This window comes from Pinus tabuliformis, chromosome 7 (assembly GCF_031772625.1).
Source record: "Pinus tabuliformis cultivar Carrire ecotype Pingquan chromosome 7, CPIR1, whole genome shotgun sequence".
NCBI classification, from domain to species: Eukaryota; Viridiplantae; Streptophyta; class Pinopsida; order Pinales; family Pinaceae; genus Pinus; species Pinus tabuliformis.
Window position 1 is genome coordinate 378,033,403 of NC_142293.1, and position 19,824 is coordinate 378,053,226.

Below are 19,824 nucleotides of genomic sequence, written 5' to 3' on the forward strand. Positions count from 1 at the left end.
GGACTTACCCGGAAATAATTAAGTTGGATGTGTGAGAGACTCCTAGATGTGTTGTGGATGTCAGAGCTCGAAGATCGATGTGAATAATGAAATCTAAAGTGTCGAATAAATAAGTTTGAGGCTCATGAAGTGCATGCCACAAATCTAGGAAAAAGAGACACTTGGAGGAAAGTTTCTAAGACGATCTTTGCATGTAACCTCTAGCTGCTAAAAATAGCTACCTAAAATCTAGAGATGATTTTTGCATTTCTCTTTTTGCTATATCGAGGAAAAATAGTCCATTCATGCAATTCAAGTTTTCTCGGTCCCTGGTGGAACCAGTCAACCTGAAGGCACATGCAACAACCTGCTTGACTGAGGGAGATTTTTTTGCGAAATTTCTGGGAGGAAGCTGGGTTGGCTGTCCAAAGGGATTGTGCAATTTCTGGGAGGAGAAACTGACTGCTACCTAGAATTGTGCAATTTCTAGGCTGAGTTGTCCTATTGTGCCAAATTGTGCAGTTTTCACTTGGAAGGCTGTGTGACAGGATTACACAGTTTCTAAGCCTAGCAGGTTGCCAATCAGATTTGCGCAATTTCTGCAGGGAAGATTTGTTCCCCTCCAAAATTATGCAATTTCGTGAGGGAGTTGCTCAGCCAATAGCTGGACCAATTCTGGGGAAGCAGCTTGTGAGGGGAGTGAAGCAAGCTATCATGCACACGCTGGAAAGCTACTAAAAAACCAATGAAGCTCATGTACTTGATAATGCAAGATATGCTGCTAAGGATAGTTGATAGGGAGGTTCCAAAAAGAAGCTAAGGCAAAATTTTGGAGGGTGGTTGAAGCCGTTACAACAATACCATTGACTTATCTTCTGCTTGTTCTTACTGTCTTCATCGATCTACTGGCTTCCGTTGGTTGAAAGTAGAAGCATATTCTTGTCATGTGCTTTAGTAAATTACATGACCTTGTGAATGTACAAGATTTTCTAGATATTTCTCCACTTTTTCCACTCCAAATGCATCGAGATGGATGACAAAAAATATAATGATTCAATTCGGATTAGTGTCCGACAAACAATAACAAGATAAAGGCTTTTGTTATGGATAAGTTCCACAAGTGTACTTGGGATAAAGAGCTAGGAAGAAATAGAAAGTGTTATATTGAAGAGTTCAATCCCACTCATAATCATCAACCAAAAGCGTATGTAGGGGCCAATATTTCTTGGAGAGCCAAAATTATTATTGCACAGTTAAGGACTAATTCTCATCAGCTTCATTGTGAAACAGGGTGTTGGAAAAGGCCAATTTTTTTTGGGAAAATAGAGTATGTATTTTTTTCTCTTTTGGAAAAGTGGAAACATAAAATCATTTCATTTTGAATGTGAGGGCTTAAAAATATTACAGGGACAATTGTGAAAATATTATGGCAGCTAGCTCTTGGTATAATTTATTCATTGAGGGGTTTGTCAAGAAGCTGAGAATGTTTATTGTGAGGCTTCATAGGAAAATGGCTAAATACATGAATTAGATGGCAAAGCAATCTGTCCCATAGGCTATCTTTAGCCTCATGGATGTTAAAATTAATTTCTTTCCTTCCTTCATTTTCCCAATATTCTTTTAAAAAGAAATATAAAGAAGATTTTTTTTTTGGTTTCTTCTAATTACAAATTCAATTTAACATATAAGAATATTTGTATAAAGAATGTCAATTTTTAATCTTATATAATTAATAAATTTAAATATTGATATATATTTTTTTTGAATTTTAAAATTTAATTAATAATTAAAAAAAAAAATCTAAAACTTAATATTAAATTTTTTACGTCAATAGGTGTCTCTTCTTGAAAATTGTCAGGATAATCTTCGTCTACCCTTTTTTTCCTAGGATGACATTTGTCCCATGGTGTGAGAAAGATATCAGTCCCCGTCTTTTACTGTGAACCTTCCTCCACACTGCACGATTGTGGTCTCTGAGATGTTCAAATTTTCGAGGACAACACATATGCTCACTCCGATGTTAGAGCCCTATTTTCTTTGTCCAATTCCTTTCTTTTCATATTCGTAACATGGCCATCGCAATTGTCACCGAGATTGCCACCACTACGGGTGAGAAAATTGCAGGTTCCATTACAGAAGTATTCATCCAATAGATCAAGGATATTTATCATCTAGAAGGTAACCTTGAAGTTTTAAATGAAAAGGTCAAGAGTATGAACCTCAATTTGAGCCATGTGTGCACTCGATTCCAGAATCAACAGAGAGTGCTACCAGATTCTACAGAAAAATGCATAACGAAGATGATAGATGTCATAAAAAAGGCTAAATAACTCAACTTTCAAATTGAGGAACGATGAAGTCGGTGTTTTGGTTGTTGGAATCTTTTCTACCCAAAGATCTCTACGAGATGTAGAGAATGGAAGACAAAATTCAATTACATATTTGAAGAGCTTCACAAATAATTTCAATTTCTTTCCAATATCAAGCAATTTCTGTCAGCTACAGAGGCAAGGGCATTCCTTCCTCAACCTGTGTCAGTAGTCATGTTTGTTGGGTCAGATATCAAATCTTATGAGAGGAAACTACATGAATGGCTTACCCAGCCTCCTCATCACGTGGCTGGTGTGTAGGGTATGGGTGCGATTGGCAAAACTTCCATGCTCAAACTCATTCGTAACAATATCAATAAGGTGAGCCGTATCTTTGATGTTGTCATCTGGGTTACTGTTTCTCATAACTTTAAGGATGAATGATTTTATAATTCCATTGCTAAGAAATTGGATATGCAAGTGGATGAAAAAACTGATAGTAATAGGGTAAGGATGGAAGTGTGTACATTTCTTCAAAATAAAAAATATTTTCTCATTTAGGATGATGTGTAGGAGAACCTTGATTTTGATGAAGGAGGTTTCAGCTTTAGAAATCATCACAGCAACAGAGTCCTAATTTCCACTTGCATGAAAGAGGTGATTACATAAATGGGGGCAAAGAAGTACTCCTGGGAGATGTAACCCTATCCGATGAGGAAGCATGGGATTTGTTCAAAATAAAAGCTTTTATAAATGGCATGGCTACTCTCAATATAAATATAGAAGTTATTGCCAATGAAATTTCCTTTGAATGTAAAGGCTTTCCATTGGCTATAATGCAGTTAGTGCAATTATGACTTCCACAAAGGCTGAACAGGAGTGGCATTGTGTGCTTAAACCTGATGGGAATTGCAGATCAAAATTTTGAAAGGAACATTGATACAAAACTAAGGTATAGTTATGGTGTTTTGTCTAAGGAATTGAAGGTTTGTTTTCTCTATTTTGTTTCTTATTTTGAGGATGCAGAAACTGACGTAGAGAGACTGGTGGAAATTTTGATGACGGAAGGTGTGCTCACCGGTGAGGAGAAAACTTATTTAATGGATCTTGGGTATGATTACTTGTATCAACTGGTAAATAGGTGCCTCGTCAGTATGTTTTAAATGCATTTTGTGACTATGAATATGTGAAGTTTTAAATGCATTTTGCAACTATGAATATGTGAAGACAATAAAAATTCAGGATTCTAGATCCTTCTTCTGCCTCTATAAATTTGTAATTTCTCTGGCCAAGGAAAGCAAGCCAAGGCCCAAGCATGTTATGTAATGCAAAGTGATTTTTGTTCTCCAGTGATTGTTCTATTCTACTGTTTCTGACTGAGTAATCTTGTTGTTTCTCCATTTGTCTGTCTCTGTGAATTATTCTCTACTTTTTCCGTCTAAGTCTCTGCATAATATACCAAAATATGGAAGAAAAATGAATAAATTAAATTATATAAGACAAATTGTGAAAACAGTAATATTAACTAAATGATTTAATAAAATTTATATTTGATTTAATTTTCAATTCATAATTACTTGGTTTTAAGTGATATTTTTTGAGAAATAATAATCAAATATTTTAATAGATGTAGTGACTAAATTTGGGTGGGGAGTGATGAGCCCATACAATTTACATCTTATAGACTAGTTCCTAATGAAATTTCATCAATTATAGACCCATTCCTAATGATATTTCATCAATTCTACATGTTTTTGACTTTGTCGCTTAATAAACATTTTGATAGATGCATGATTATTATGTGTATGATAGGTTTGCTCAAATTATTAACCCATCTTTTGGATATTTTCACCCTTTTTGTGCAGTTAATTGAGTGTTTCGGCATATTCTATGAGGATGGTCTTTTAATGCTACCTCCCACCCCCTTATATCTTCCAAGCTAAGTGAGAGGTGTTACTTTCATTTGACCCAACCTCCATAGTTCTGTCATTGAAATGTTGTCACAAAAATCCTCATTTTTAACTTCATTAAAATTAAAAACTGATACCACCATTATGTTAAGCTCATTGAGAGCTTTCAAGCGATATATATTTTCTCAAAATTCGACACCAACATCAAAAGTTATGGCCATTTAAATTTTGGCCACTAAACCATCGCCATGTCAACAAGGCACTACCATGTGGCACCCACACGATGCTCACATAGTGTTCTCATGGCAACCCCACCTCACAAAGGTGGTCGATGTAACCACATTTCCATGTCTCACATCATAAGTGGGAGTGAAGCATGCCACATCACCCAGAACTAGGGATTCCACTAGAACGAACCTTCGTGTGATTTTGCAACCATTCTAAATGATGATGGGAATTTTTCCTCTGGCCCTTTCTTATGCAGTAGTGCTGAACACAATGTTGAACAGTAGATTCCCAAGTGATTGGGCCTAGCCCCAAACTATGGCTCATGGATTACCATCGTGGAATATGCCACATAGCCTTGCTTAGGGCCCATCAAATTGGCCCTGAATGAGTTGTTTGGGTCTTCAGGCTTGAAATATCAATTCTTCCCCCAATGCCACAAACTTACACTAACACCCCACCCAGTACTTAGGTCTTCGAGCTTCGGGACGATTATGCGAATTCCTTGCCATTTTGGGCGTGATCCCCGAACACCCAAAGTTATTCAGGCCTAACCCATGCCTGGCCATTCAAGCCGCTTTTTGTGTTTGCGATATACATTGGATAATTATCTTGTTTGTCATCCATATGGATGCTTTCAGAGTGGAAAAGTGGAGGAATAAGTTCTCAGGAGCATTTTTACTAGTGGGACCCAATTTTGCAAAATGGGGTCTGAAACCTTCCTAGAGCGTTTTAAGGCATCAAATGATTTTTTTTGAGGGGTAAAACTTTATTGCTCTATAGAAACACCTTTTATTCCTATTACACACGCAAAGACCTTTTCAAAGATGCAAAATCATGTCAATCAAAGTCTATATGCGAAAATTATTCCACCAAACAGTTGACCTTCTTGTTTTCACCACCATATTCGAGAGGATGCCATGTCATTCCCCATTATTCATTAAAAAGAGGTTATCCATTTGGTTATTATGTAGAAGACTCTAGAAGATTCTATATTGTAACATTGGTTTAAAGTTGAGCTAGTCCAAACTAACCAAGAGGTTTTATAAGGATCAGTTAGTAGAAAACAAGTGAAAGAGAGTTTCTAGACAATTTAAATTCATACCAGATGATTTCCAAATATTTTATATCCCTTCCTTTTAGACCTAACACTTTGTTCCTTTTTTGGCACTTCATTAATAAATTTCTTTGTAACATTAATGTTTTGCGTGTTTCAGACTCACCTTCCTCTCCATGTGATTCACCTTGTGCTAATGTTGCCTTGTTAGAAACATTGAGGTTTAGAGGACATTCCCAGGCTTTATGTGTCTCATTGGAAATCAAGCACCTTAAGGGTGTTTGATCTCCAAATCCTCTTAAACATTCCCTTCCTTAAATTTTGTGCCTCTAGGTTTTTAAAGGATGTTTTGAAGTTTCCTCTACATTTTTTTGTTCTTTCATGTGAAATTCTCTCTATAATCTTGTTTAGACTCTTTTCAATATTTAAATTTACAAGTTTCAATTTGCGAGTTTTTTTCCTAATTTTATAAAATCATTTGTTTGATATCAAAATTTTTACATATAAAAAATTCAGTGGTTCTATGTCGTGAGTTTCATTTATGTTGTCATAAAAACCCTTGTTTGACATTAAGACATGTGTTGCTAATATGACATAGATGTTGTAGTTTATTTTCATAAATTACATCATATAGATGGCATAGGTATTGTATTTTATTTTCATAAATTACATTTGTGAACTTTGGTGAAGCATTTAGGCCAATTATTAACTAATTTGTTTCAAATTGAAAATTTTTATTTGGGACGGCATCTGAATTCAGTATCTATGGTAAAACATAACCTCGAACGATGTAATTTTTCACATAAATAACAAATAACAATGTTATAACAGTGTAAGAGAAAAGACATAATATGAAAAAGCAGATCATCAAAACAAAAAGCTTGAAAATAAAACGAAGGATATAATTTGAAGCTACACAAATTGAAAGCTAGTCATTGTCATATATCTATCTATATCCATATTTTGTATAAAGAGGCTAAGGCAATAAAATAAAAAATAATGAAAGATCCATTTCATTGGTATGAAAATGGTTTAGGAGGTTTTCAATTTTTTTAAATGTGTTTAATAGATTGTCTATCTATGGACTAATAAATGCTAACAACTAGGTGACAATGGACAGTTTTGACTTTTAATGATTGGAATATCATTTACTCTAAGTTTTCCAAGAAAGAAAAACCTATTCACTGTTAATTATGAATTTGATTATTCAAGAAAAAAAACAAAAATTTAGCTTAATTGACAACTAAATTAAAACTAAATCTCATCTAAATCCATTTAACATGAAGAACAAAATCATATATTTTAAATTTTTTCACATATATACATTGGGGGCATGCCCCCAAAAAAAATATCTCAAAGGTGCTCACAATCTCTATGCCTCTATTTGATGTGTGTTTATTAGTATTTGTAAGGGTTTACTAGTTCTATCGTTAGATAGGTGAGTTTATCTATGCATGAGAAACATCTTCTCCAAGAGACACTCGAACTCATTCTGAATTAACATACGAAAGAATGATATTCTTCTTGAGCAGAGATTTGATCTATATTAAGAATTAGTACGTGAAATAACTTTCATGAGAATAAAATAATTAATTAATTAAAATCATTCCAGGAGAATCACATCGATTATCAGTCCCATAAAAAAATTGGAGCGCATATAAGGCCATTAATAAATTTCCAATGAATTGACAGAAGCTTCAAAGAACGTTATGACAAGAGAGCTACATAATTTTGAAGTGGAAAAGGTTTTTGAAAGTTAGTCTAGCTCAAATGAAAACTATAATTGTATTCCAAGATTTCGGTATAAAATGTTAAAAACATAAAACAGTCTGAAATTGTTTGAAAATTCAATGATTATCCATATTACCTCAGTAAAATGATGTTTAAAATTTCAGAAATACCTCGATTGAAGTGACTACCAACAAAGTGATTGGTAGATGGTTTGGTATGGGTTGCATCTTTATAGTGGTAGATGTGAATCGAGTTTATCACCATGTGTCGGGTTGAATTCGATTCTATGTAAACTTAGTTGATATGGAATTACTCAAAAATCCCATGTATTTATTTTTTTTAAAGAAAAATAAATACATTTTTTTAAAGAAAAATAATGACGTGAGTACTAATATATTTTGGCATTTTTTTTTAGAAGTGAACGAAAGTGGTAAACATGAGCATTTCATATGATTGTGGCCTTTTTTTTTATATCAAGAGCAATTTTAGTGGTATTGAGTGCAAGGTAAAACATCAAATTATGGGTCATACTTTGTACAAAGTTAGTATCTCTTAGAAACCTCCACGATCCCATTCTTATCCTCTTATCTGAGTTAATTGTCCCTAAATTTCCTTCCATTTCGAATATTTGTCTGAGTTAATTATTTGTGAGTATCCTTCCATTTTAAATGTTGGAATATTTTAAATTTTCCCAACCCACGTACTTTATTATTCCATACACAAATCATCGCTATATATATATATAAGGTCTCTGTGATTCATATTTGCAAACATAATTTCCAGAGCATTGATAGTGTGCTGGTGTATGTGACTCTTTGGATGATTATGATTTTATGCCCATTCAATTTACGTGTTGCTCATGGATACCAAATATTGTGTGAAGTCAGAGAGAATCAGGGAGATAAATCATAAAAAAATACGAGTGTCTTTGATTTTCGTGATTAATATGTAGGCATCTTTTCATCTCGAGATGTTTTAATCAGATTGTGCAAGGCTATATAGATTGGGAGGCTAATGGTAAATACAATTGGATAGCAATGGAACAATATTTTTTCTACAAATTACTTCATCCTCCATCTTTATCTATAACATTTAAATCGATAACATAATGAAAAATAAACTTCCAACAAACCAACTGATATATGAATTAAGAGGAAAATAAACTTATATCCAAATCATCAAACATACCATTCAACATAAAACTAAATAAAAGGAAACCGAAATATTCATATAAGTGAAGATATATCTTAGTATATGAATGAAAAGGACATCAAGGAGTGAGGTTATATGTTTTTGCATGAACTTGAATGTTAGTACAGAAAAGCATGGTATTGCATTAAATTGGAATTACAAAAACATATCTTTCCTTCTTATTTATTGTGTTCATGTTCAGCTGGAATATTGTAAATGTCATGTCAAATTACTTATCATCTCGAAAGGATTCATGTCATAGAAGTAGTGATATTGAAATTGGTGCAACTTGTTTGTTGAGGTAATGGAAGCAGATTGGAAGAGAAACTGAGTGTTGAGTTGTCCAAATCAAATTGGATGATATTCTCTTTCATATGATAAGTACCAATCACAATTGATGCCATAGGATCCTCGCTCGGGTCAACAAAACCAAGACACAACGCAGTTTTCTTGTACAAGGACTCCGTAGAGTTAGCTCCAAGGATCCTGCAAGTAGAGTTTCCCTGCAAAACAAGATCGATCGTCAGCACAGTGTACCCTGGATCAATGCTCCCTCTATAAGGAGGCCCTCTCTTACCGGTTGCATTGAAACACACACCCTGACCCAAGGGGGCATAGGGCACCACCAATGAAACACATTTGATCTTCATGTGGTTCACCATCTTGGTATAGAGGGCCACAAGAGAGTTGTAGATGGGGGTGGTTAGTTGCATGTAGCGCACCACGGTGCTCAACTTGGTGTCATCGCATCCCCTTTGCTAATTTGCAGCTTCTTTGCATCGATCGGTACCTCGACGCCATTGACTTTGTTTCTCTCAACACATGAGTGGAGCCTAAGGGAAGATGGAGTTCCTGATCAAGGGATTGTGGATGAGGTGGCGGGAGACGTCTATAGTGTTTCCGCTTTTTAGCTGAGAGAAGAAGAGAAGGTTGTCACCAAAGAAGAGATACCCCTGTAAATTCTCCTGTGGTAGACATATGGCAAACTTGCAACTAAAACCTCTCGTAATGAAAAGCAGAGTTGGTAGTGCCAGCATGGACGAGCTCATTCGAGCGATGCTAGTGACCTCATGAGGCAATGGGGTGTGATCAAAATCATACAGGCAAGTGACGAGTAAGAAGGGGAACCTGGCGGGGCGTCATAATTCCCTACTATTGCTACTGAGAAGCACCACCACACCCTCCCTGAGGTTGAGGCCTGATTCTCGCATGGAGCATCTATGGTTGTTGTAGTCGAAGGCAATGAAGTCAGCGCAAGTAAGCCACGTCGAATACTCATACGACGCGCATAATGGTGCACTGCAGTCGATAGGGCGATAAGTAGAGGAAATGTATACATTGTTAGCACACCTTACCCAAATGAAGTGTTGCTCTATGTCTAACACTAATTGCAGGATTTTCAGAGGGGTTCTCTGCCCCATCTCCACGGTGAATTTCATTGTCTTGGAATCGTACGTGATAGGCGTAATGAGGGTCATTGGGCGCTTCTGGGACGCATTTGCGGGAAATTGACAGAATCATATGATGACGATGGAAATCAGGATAAGGGGGACACTAACCGAAGGAATTGAGGGGACGAAAGGTCAGTGGTAAGTAGTAGGGTTTTTTATTTTGTGATGGATGTAAGTTATGCAATAAATAGGCAGAGTTGCACAGGAGAATTCAATCCCTGTCTGGCTAGATGTCCTCGAGTTAAAGCTGTCAACATTAACATGAAACTTTGTAGCTGTATTAGTTTGAGAGGGATCGAACCTCTTAGAAAGTGTGTCAGACATGTGCGCATAGATGTATTGCCCGCAGGGACCTCTCAAATTGCTAAACTCAGGTGCATTCTTCGCTAAGAATAATATGTTGGTATAAAGACATAAGGCAGCATAGTGATATGGCAACAAGTCACTACAAATTCAGTCGTGATATGAGTAACAAGGAGCTGGAAATTCAACTGACAATCATAAATTGTATGAGCGGGTTTTCCTCCAATATCTCCACCCTCCAAATTGAGTCGTGATATGAGTAACAAGGAGCTGGAAATTCAACTGACAATCATAAATTGTATGAGCGGGTTTTCCTCCAATATCTCCACCCTCCAGCCATTCTTTACACCTCATTCAGAATTGAACTCACCCAACAGGGATTTGAAGAAATGTCTTTTGAATTTGATGTTTGCTAAAGGTCTAGCAATAGTGAAACGAGTGGTAGAAGAATCGAGCCTCCTATAGTTGAAGAGAATGGAGGTAGGGGTCGAGGGTGGCCCATAATGCAGTCGGGAGCGACGAGATACATGCGAATAGGAGAGATGAGTGACATCATGGAATTTTCAATGCGTAGAATGGTTTGAGACATGTCAGCCCAGAAGCAAAAAGGGAGACAAACGGTTGGCCTAACCAAGAAGAAATGCCCATTGGCCTAATTAATGTAATAATTTATTTGTTATATTTTTAGATTATAACATTTTCTAATCCTTCTTTTTTTTGTTTTTTTTATAGATGACAATTCACAAATGATATAGTAAATTTATAATCAATTTCTGTAATTTTTTAATCTAAATATGGTTTAAATATATGATTTAGATGTGTAAGAAAATTAGTATTATGAATAGCAACCACTAAAATATATTGACATCTTTAAATTTACACCATTTGATATTTAGAGTAATTATTTTAAATGTATATATTATAACTATATATAATTAAAATAATTATAGTTATTTTTTAAACATATATATATTCTTCATATCATTATTAATAATAATTTAAAATAAATTTATAATTTATTTATAATTTCAATTTTTTTTAATGTTTATTATAAATAGATTCCGGTAAACCTTTGAATTACTTTGTTATTTATTTATATTATGTAAGAAAAAAAACCTCTTATAAGCATTTCCGTGTTAGATCAGAGCATACATAACACACAACGGATTTATACTCAGAGACTTAGACGGCAATAGCAGAGAATAATTCACAGAGACAGACAAATGGAGAAACAACAATCACTTAGCATTACATAACAGGGTTGGGTCTTGGCTTTTCTTGGCCAAAGCAATTACAAATTTATAGAGGCAAAGGAAAGATCTAAAACCCTGTATGTGATTCAGATGGAGATCTAGAATGATCTAGAAACGAATGGCAGTGTAGGAAGATCTAAAATCTTGGAGATGGCGGTGTAGAAGAATCTAGAATCCTGCATGTGATTCATGAATTTGACTTCCCACTTAACATTCCGAGAGATAAAAAAAAAATAAAAGATATCAACTCATTAGAATAATCTATGTGACTAGTTCATTTTGTAAAATCCAAATCTCAAGTATTAATCTTTTTCCCAAGAACATTGAACACACGGAGAAAATTGTTTCTTTCATATCGTAAACCAAGTAGTTTCCTTGTTACTAAAAAATTGGGAAGACTTTAATATTTGAAGGGAAGACTTAGTGGAGTGAAGGTGTTTTCCATTTTTAGCCCGATTACTTTCCATGTACCTTCGTGGATAAAGAAATTCGAATACTCTAATATTTACTAGAAGATTTTATATAGATATCATATATCATGATGTTTTTGCTCATCATGATGTACAAATATGATGTACGTCATTTAATCTTAATAATGTTTTTGTCATATTCTCATTAATTATGGTGAGAGAAAAGTTTTTGAGTGTGATTTTTTAGAAAGTTTTCCAGTTTATTTTATGATTTAATTTGTCTAGAATTTGGTAAGATTCATTGAAATCACAAGTTTGATAAGTGAATTTTTCAGAATCTAAGTGTCTTACTTATTTTTGAAGGTGCTAAATCCATATATGTAATCAAAAAACCAGTTTAAACAACAAAAAACAAAAATTTACTACAATTGTTTTCCCCGAATTCCAGCCAAAAATATACTAAAAACTCCAAGAAAAAAAGAAAAAAGCATGCTAAAACTAGGCTTTTGAAACGTTTATTTTGATCCAATTCCTTGGCACAAATAAATATAAGAAAAATAAACCTTAATCTCAAATACCGAGAAGATGGGGAAATCAAAAGCCCAAAAATAGATCATGGCTAAGGTTCGCACATTTATTTTCTCTTTCTGACCACATTCTTAACAGGAATTTGCCAATAGAACTTGCTACAGCTACGATTGAACAATAATTATGAGATGCAATTTCAATAACATAAATATGTGTTTTAACAAAGTTGAAGTTACCATACTCTAAGAAGATTGCATAAAGCGAGATGGCTATCTAAATGCCAGGCTATGACATCATATAAAATTGACACGATAACAGATAAAAAGTGTCCTACTTATTAAAGTCACAAGCTAAGATCAAGCCTGTGATACTTATTTTATATTTATCCTAGAAGTACATCTTTAAAATCGTAATAGCAAAGAAATAAAGAACATCCCTCAGACAATGAAACTGTAATTTCTTGTAAATAGAAAATCCTTCCACGTAATATTCTTGATGCCCTATTTATAATCGTTGCCCTGCCATCTGTTAGGAGAAATAAGCATGTCAAGCACTACCTTCATAGACAGCCTGAGACTGGGAGCAGGTCGAGTGCAAAATGAGGCAATTTCGATCATCTTCACCATTCCATCTTTCATATTACTATGTAAAGAAATAGTCTCGCCGCTTCTCAAATCCTCATTTATTATTTCATCTATTTTTCCTTCTATCATCATCCTTGTAGCCCATGCAGGCAGATGCACAAATTTGTGATCGTCCTCTTCTACCACCGGGGGCTTTCCACTTACCATCTCTAATAACACCACCCCAATGCTATACACGTCTTTCTTTGTCGATGCCTTCACTCCATACCCACATTCTGCACATAACATCAATCATTGGATATTAATTACTACTGTTAGCATGACATAGAATATGATGACCTCATAACAACAATAAATCGGTGGGACTGATTAAGCCTTTTAGAGAGGAAAGAGACGGGGATTTAGTACTGGGAGAAATGTAGCCATGAGTTCCTCCAAAGTGAGAACTTGATTCGGAATCTATTGTTGGATTTTTCAATAGCCTGGCAAGTCCAAAATGAACTATGTGTGGTACATATTCATGGTCCAGCAATATGTTGGCAGATTTTATGTCGCAGTGGATAATTGGAGGTTCGTAGTCGTGATGTAAATATTTGAGTCCCTTTGCCGCTCCAACTGCAATGTTGTATAGAGTCCTCCAGTCCAACTTCTGATTGGGTTTCGATGCCCCGCCCAGATATTCCCACAGCGATCCATTAACCATGAAGTCACACAGAAGAACAATCACATCATGGGCAGTTAGCAGGTCTCGATGACGCAGGATGTTTCTGTGACGGGCGTTCTTCAAAGCTTCGATCTCCTATCTCAGACAGCGATGTCGATAATCATCGTCCCCAAGATTCGCCAGTCTTAAGCACTTGGCAGCAAGGATTTTGTCTCGTCTTGGAACAGCTACCTTATACACCATGCCGGATGTGCCAGAGCCGATTACGTAATCATCGCTGAAGTTCTCAGTAGCTTCTACTATATCTCCATATTTGATTAGACCTTGTCGATCATCTGAGGAAATACCTATTTCAACATCCTTTTTCTTATGTCTTTTATTATTCTTCGCCTTTGATGTTTTCCTCAGCACAAGGATGAGAATGATTATGGTCCCTATACAGGCGACGGTAATCCCTGCCACTCAGACTGAGCTTAATTTGTTCCTTTTACTTGCACCTTCTAAATCTGAACAATTTTTAGTTGTCGGAGGACCGCAAAGGCCTGGATTGCCCTCAAATGCACTCTGCGGGCCTTGTGAAAATGCCCGCATTGAAGGAATGCCCCCTGTAAATAGGTTGAAGGAGAAGTTGAAATGATCCAGTCTTATGAGGCCTGTGAAAGACTCGGGAATTTGACAGAGAGTTGGTTATGAGAGACGTCTAAGGATTCAAGTAACATTAAGCTTCCTATCTCAGGAGGAAGAGAACCTGATAGATTGTTCCAGTTGAGATCTAAGTTATACTTGAGACATGCTGCAAGCTTTCCCAACTCCAAAGGAATGGTCATGCTCAATTTATTTCTAGCCAGGTATAATTCGCTTAATTGTCTGCAATTTCCCAGAGAAATGGGGATGCTTCCCGTCAATGCGTTTACACTCATATTTAATGTTGAAAGCACAACAAGATCGCCAAGAGCTACCGGTATGCTGCCTTCCAACTGTTGGAAATTTCTGATAATTCCAGAACAAAAATGAACAGAGAATAATGCTCTGTTTTTTAACACAGAGAACACCGAAAATGTTTTTGGGATGACAGAGTTTTACACACACAAAAACTTGTATTCGTTAACAAAAAAACTGTTACAAAAAGGTCTTCCTCTAACAGAGGGATTACCACAAGACTGCTTCAGAGGCAGTTCCAAAAAAAACTTCACTCTGTCTCTCGCAAAAAAAAAGTTAACATTGTTGTGCATTACTGTTATAGACATTTTTGTGCCTCGCGTCAAGGAGCAGGAAATGTCGATAATTACAGGGATCCTCAGTCCCTAAACATGTTGTTCTTACCCCTAAAAGAACAAGGTCATCAATCAACAGCACTTCCAATCAGTTCTCCACCTGAAAACACTTCAGAACAGGCTTATTTTGGATCATGTCAGCTGCTTAACTGAGCTTCTGCGCTGTATTGCAACTGTCCCACTCTGTACCTGCGCTGGAAGTCAAAAACAATGAAGGCTACCTGCGCTGGGCGAGATTGGCCAAGTGGCACAGTCATCCTGCAAGGTGTCAATTGCCCAGGAAGCTTCCAAACTGACACTTGGGTCATGAGATTCGCCCTGTGATGAGTAAGAGGTACTTGATCACCATGTGTAAGAAAGGATCTCCAAGTGGACACAGGAACTGAAGATTAACTGAAGATGGAGAGGACACTAGTCAGCTATATGCCAGCCTCCAGCTGACTCATCCTTTCCTCTTCTCTCCTATATATAGAGCTCTTCTATGAGGTCTAAGGAGGCTGGAATTTTGTATAAGCAAGGAGGTGCTGTTGGTATACTGCCAGGATTATTGGGTGATTGTTTTACTAGAGGTGAAGAAGAGAGTTCTTGCTGCCGAGGAGGTGCTGCTGGATTGGGGCCAACATCATTGGTTGTAACTTCCTCTGGAACCCTGTTACTTTCTATCAATAAAGTTTGCATGTTCTTCTATATACTTGTTTTACATAGATGCTTTTGTGTTTACATGTATATTTGATGCAACCTAATCCATATTTCAATTATGATTGCTTGTATCTCGTAGTTTGCTCCCTTTTGTTGTGCAGATTCTGTGTGTAGCTGGATCGGCTTGGAGAGTAAAGAGATGGGAACGGGATACAAAGCGAGAAGGACAAGGATCGACTAAGCGCAAGACACCAGGTTGGTTGATCCTCTTTCTATTCTCTCTATGCTTTTATAAAGATGAACATGAAAACTTTGTCATTCAGTTGTTGCTAAAGTCTGTCACCTTTAGAAAGGGTTAGTGTCATCCGCATCGGATACTTTTCCCCACAACAAACTGGCGACTCCGCTGGGGAGGTCCTAGTATCTTGTTGTTGTAGTATTTTGCTATTCATTTCTTGAAGAAAGGAGTACCGAATCGAAAAGCTTTTGACTCTATCAAAAGCGAAGTAGAGGGTTTTTGCTACTCTTGCTCCTTTGCTGAGCAAATTCAAGATTTAAAGAGCTAATCTACAGATGAATCCTTACTCTTTGTGATAGATCTTTATCCTCTTGATCATCCCTTAGCCTGTACTTAACCCATAGCATTTTATTTCAGTCAAAACAGTACATTTTTGAGCTTTTTATGACCCGGAATGCTTAGCAGACGTAACTCTCGTAAGTCAGTGCAGGCTGTCCACAGGCAGTCTGCATTACAGCGCAGGTGCTCCCTTCGGGAACTGCGCTGAGAGTGAAACTGGCAGACCAGTGCCTGCGCTGGTCCAGTTGGCCTTAGTCTAGCTCAGCTCTTCCTTTGTGTCTTGGCCCTGTTTGCACTTGTTTTTTGGCTGATTGCTTGCTGGTTATTGTATTTACTGTAGACCTGATCTCCTTGACATTATTCCGCCTCAGTTGTGTGATGAAATTGTAAACGTTCTTTCAGTATTTCTTGTTTCAGTTACAATTTCCCATTGTGAAAAGCGAACCTAGTAGCTGTGGCCTCTTAGATTGCGATCTTATGAGTTAGTGTTATTACTGTTCATAGCTGTTTAAGTTGGTTTGTTTTCACTTTATGGTTTGAATTCATATATTTTTGGTGTAAAACAAGTACCTGTAAAGCGTCTTTTCATTTAGACAATACTTGTTTGTTTACGCTTCAAATTGAATTCGAAAGTCATACAACAGTTTTCCTTTTGTTAAGCATCAACATTAAAGGAAAAGAAAAGAAATACATGCATCTTGCATTTGCATTTTTGATAAGTTTGGGTGTCTGATCTAGGAGAAAGTGCATTAGTTTGTGCTTTGTGCTCTGTGTGGAAAGATATTGTTTTTCTCTCCCCTCAGTAGTTAGGATTTTCAAAGCTAAAAGGATTGTGAAAGCTTGCTTATCATTTTAGCTACATTTAGGAATTTGTACCAACACATCTCGTGGTGATCCTGAAAGACAAACTGATAAACAAGATCAACTTAAAATATATTGAATGAATCTAAAAACGCATTGTAACATAACGCTCACAATAGAGGTCTAGGTAGAGACGTGTTCCGGCGTCGTTAAACGTAGTGACTGTCGATCTCTACGAAGGTGGGTGATTCCTCCTGAGGGACGATAGCACTAATACGGATTTGAGCTCCCGCGTACCGTCGCGTATATTGGGAGACCCCTATAGGCAATTATCCTTTATCCTTAGGAAGCCGTGTCGACCGCCCTACTGATCGCGATGCAGTGAACACAGCATTCACGAAGATCGACCACCCGTACCGTAAAACGTATTCTGTGGTTTCGCGAAAGGTTTGGCACACCCTCTGCCTAGATCTCCAGAGCAGTTTCTTTTGGCTTTTTTCAAACTCTATAATTGAAAAGGTCCAACCGAGCATTTGTCACTTCGGGCTCGTTAATACATCGAAGGCGACTAGAGTCATCTTTAGCTTTTTCTCGACTCTTAAAACATGAAAAAGCAAAGTTGTGTCTAAAAGCGTCTAATAAAATTCATTCAATACGGAAACATAATTCCCCTTTTTGTATTTTAGTTGATCAAGTAATCCGCAATCGTGGAGGAAAGTCAATTAAAACCCCGTCGTTCAGGGAGGCTTGCAGGTCGACCATCTTTGTCTCCGGAACCAAAAGTAGTACGAGCAAAGCGATCTCGCTGGACCAGGTCAAAATCTCCTTTTAAAGTCAGAACGGAAGTTCCAACAACATCTGAGATTCTGGTCACTCCCAATATTTCTGGAATCCCTGCCTCTATTGAAGAAGTTCAACGGCAACAGAAGGACAATTGTATTGATCCTAGTCTGAAAACAAGTACTTGTTTAACTGAACCAGTTCCATTTGAAACCGGTCCACAGAGTCTTGTTGTTCAAACAACTGTCGCTGCCGAAACAACCCCTTCTTCGGCACCAGAAATCTATTACGGACCTGACGGTCTGCCTCTTCCTCCTGGTCTGATCGCAATAGAAGAAATCGTAGAGGACCAGCAAGCAAATACTCCAATTCATTTTGGAGTAGGTTCCACTCTTTTTCCTTCTGCATCAGAAGTTTGTCTATCGCCACAAGAAGTTCCTGAAGAATCGTTAGGAAGTTTATTGGATAGACTTAAAATGTCTGAACAACCGTCGACATCTAGAACTGTGCCAAACGACACAGCGACAGCAGAAGCTCCTGCTGCCATTCTAACGATGTTTGCCGGCATACCATCTGTCCCAACTAGTTCTCATCAACTAGAAGGAGTCCACCCAGGGACTATTACGACAACTTGGTCTGTTCCAGTTTGCTCTTCCGGTATAATACCCGGTAATTCTTATGTTGAAACTAGACAAATTGATCCCTTTCGGAATCATTTTGGGCCATCCAGTCCTCAAAGGCCATCTGTACCCTTGAGCTCCGGATTGTTACCGTATGGGGGGCAATATGCCCTTTCACTTCCTCTTTCGGGAGGATACCCATACGGCAGTTTTCAACCACATTCAGGTTTGACTGAAGTAACGACGAGTGGTTGGGTACCTATGTTACCCCAACAACCAAGAGTTGTATATTCTATGCAACAAAGTGTACCTATGTCTCATATCCCGACGACGCCAGCAATTGTAACTGTGTCGCAAGTTCAATCGATGCCTGTTGTATGTCAACCCCAAGTTGTAATGCAACAGCCAATTGACCCTGCAACACAACCACAATCGCCAACTGCCGGGACGACACAGATACAAACGGGTACCATAACCCCGCATCTTGGGCCGTCGGTTAGTGTTGCACAACAAAACATGGCTTCACAACCATGGATGGTGCAATACCAACAACCTCAGTTTCAACAGGTATACCAGGGATCTGAGCAACAGATCTTTGCGAATAGTGGGCAACCCTATATTCAGAATGGGTTAAACCAACCACTTTACAGTGGCCAAGCCCACCAACCATATCAGTCATATCAACATCAGTTGCATTATACTGGTATGCAAAGACCTACTGCTCAGGCGATTCCATCGTACCCTGGGTACGCCTCGCCAAACCTGAATCAGCAGTTGCCATTCGTGGCGACTTTAGAATTACCAGATTTACATCGATTGACGAACGATCCAATCGCCTATGCCCATTGGTGGCCAGCGATTCCTCACAAACTTCCTTCGGACATTCCTAAATTCAATGGAAATCCGGGCGAAGACCCGTCGAATCATGTGATGACATTCCATCTGTGGTGTTCGTCGAATACCTTGAATGATGATTCAATAAGGCTTCGTCTTTTCCAGAGGACATTGACTGGTCCGGCGGCCAAATGGTATATTGAATTACCTAGAGCCTCTTTCGACAATTTTAGTTCCCTAGCCACGACTTTCTTGACACACTTTCAGTTACCTATAAGGTACGAAACTGGAACAGAAATCTTAACTAATTTCAAGCAGACAACCGCCACACATATATCTGATCATATACATGAGTGGCGTCGTCGTCGCAGAATGGTAAAGACCTATGTTCCAGATCAGCTATTAGCTGAGTGGTTTATAAAGTCGCTTCTGCCGGCAATTACAGAAGATGTGGCCAAGGGGGCGTCGTAACAGAGGAGCAGGTTATTGCTCGTGCTCAGTATTTGGACTTAGTGTATACTCAGTCGGGAACGCTCTATGATAAGATACCTGATGCCCCCAGACCGGAATTTTCAATCCCTCCTCCTCCCGGATCGAATAGTGACTCTCATGCCGGTGATGGCGTGATTGGAACTGCAAACGCTAAGTCGACAAGGGATTCGAATAAGAAAGCCCGTAAGACTTCGAATCGAAAAGCAAATCAA

The 19,824-nt window shown here is 37.6% G+C and overlaps 1 protein-coding gene across 1 annotated transcript; it reads right to left on the reverse strand.

Moving 5' to 3' along the window:
* Window positions 1-12,847: 12,847 nt before the first annotated feature.
* LOC149247563 (receptor-like protein kinase 7) lies at window positions 12,848-13,634 on the reverse strand. The gene is made up of 2 exons (XM_089444594.1): window positions 13,340-13,634; window positions 12,848-13,206 (listed from the first exon to the last, which is right to left on the reverse strand). The coding sequence occupies exons 1-2, from the start codon at window positions 13,632-13,634 to the stop codon at window positions 12,848-12,850; spliced, it is 654 nt and encodes a 217-aa protein (XP_089300720.1).
* Between the last annotated feature and the right edge of the window lie 6,190 nt (window positions 13,635-19,824).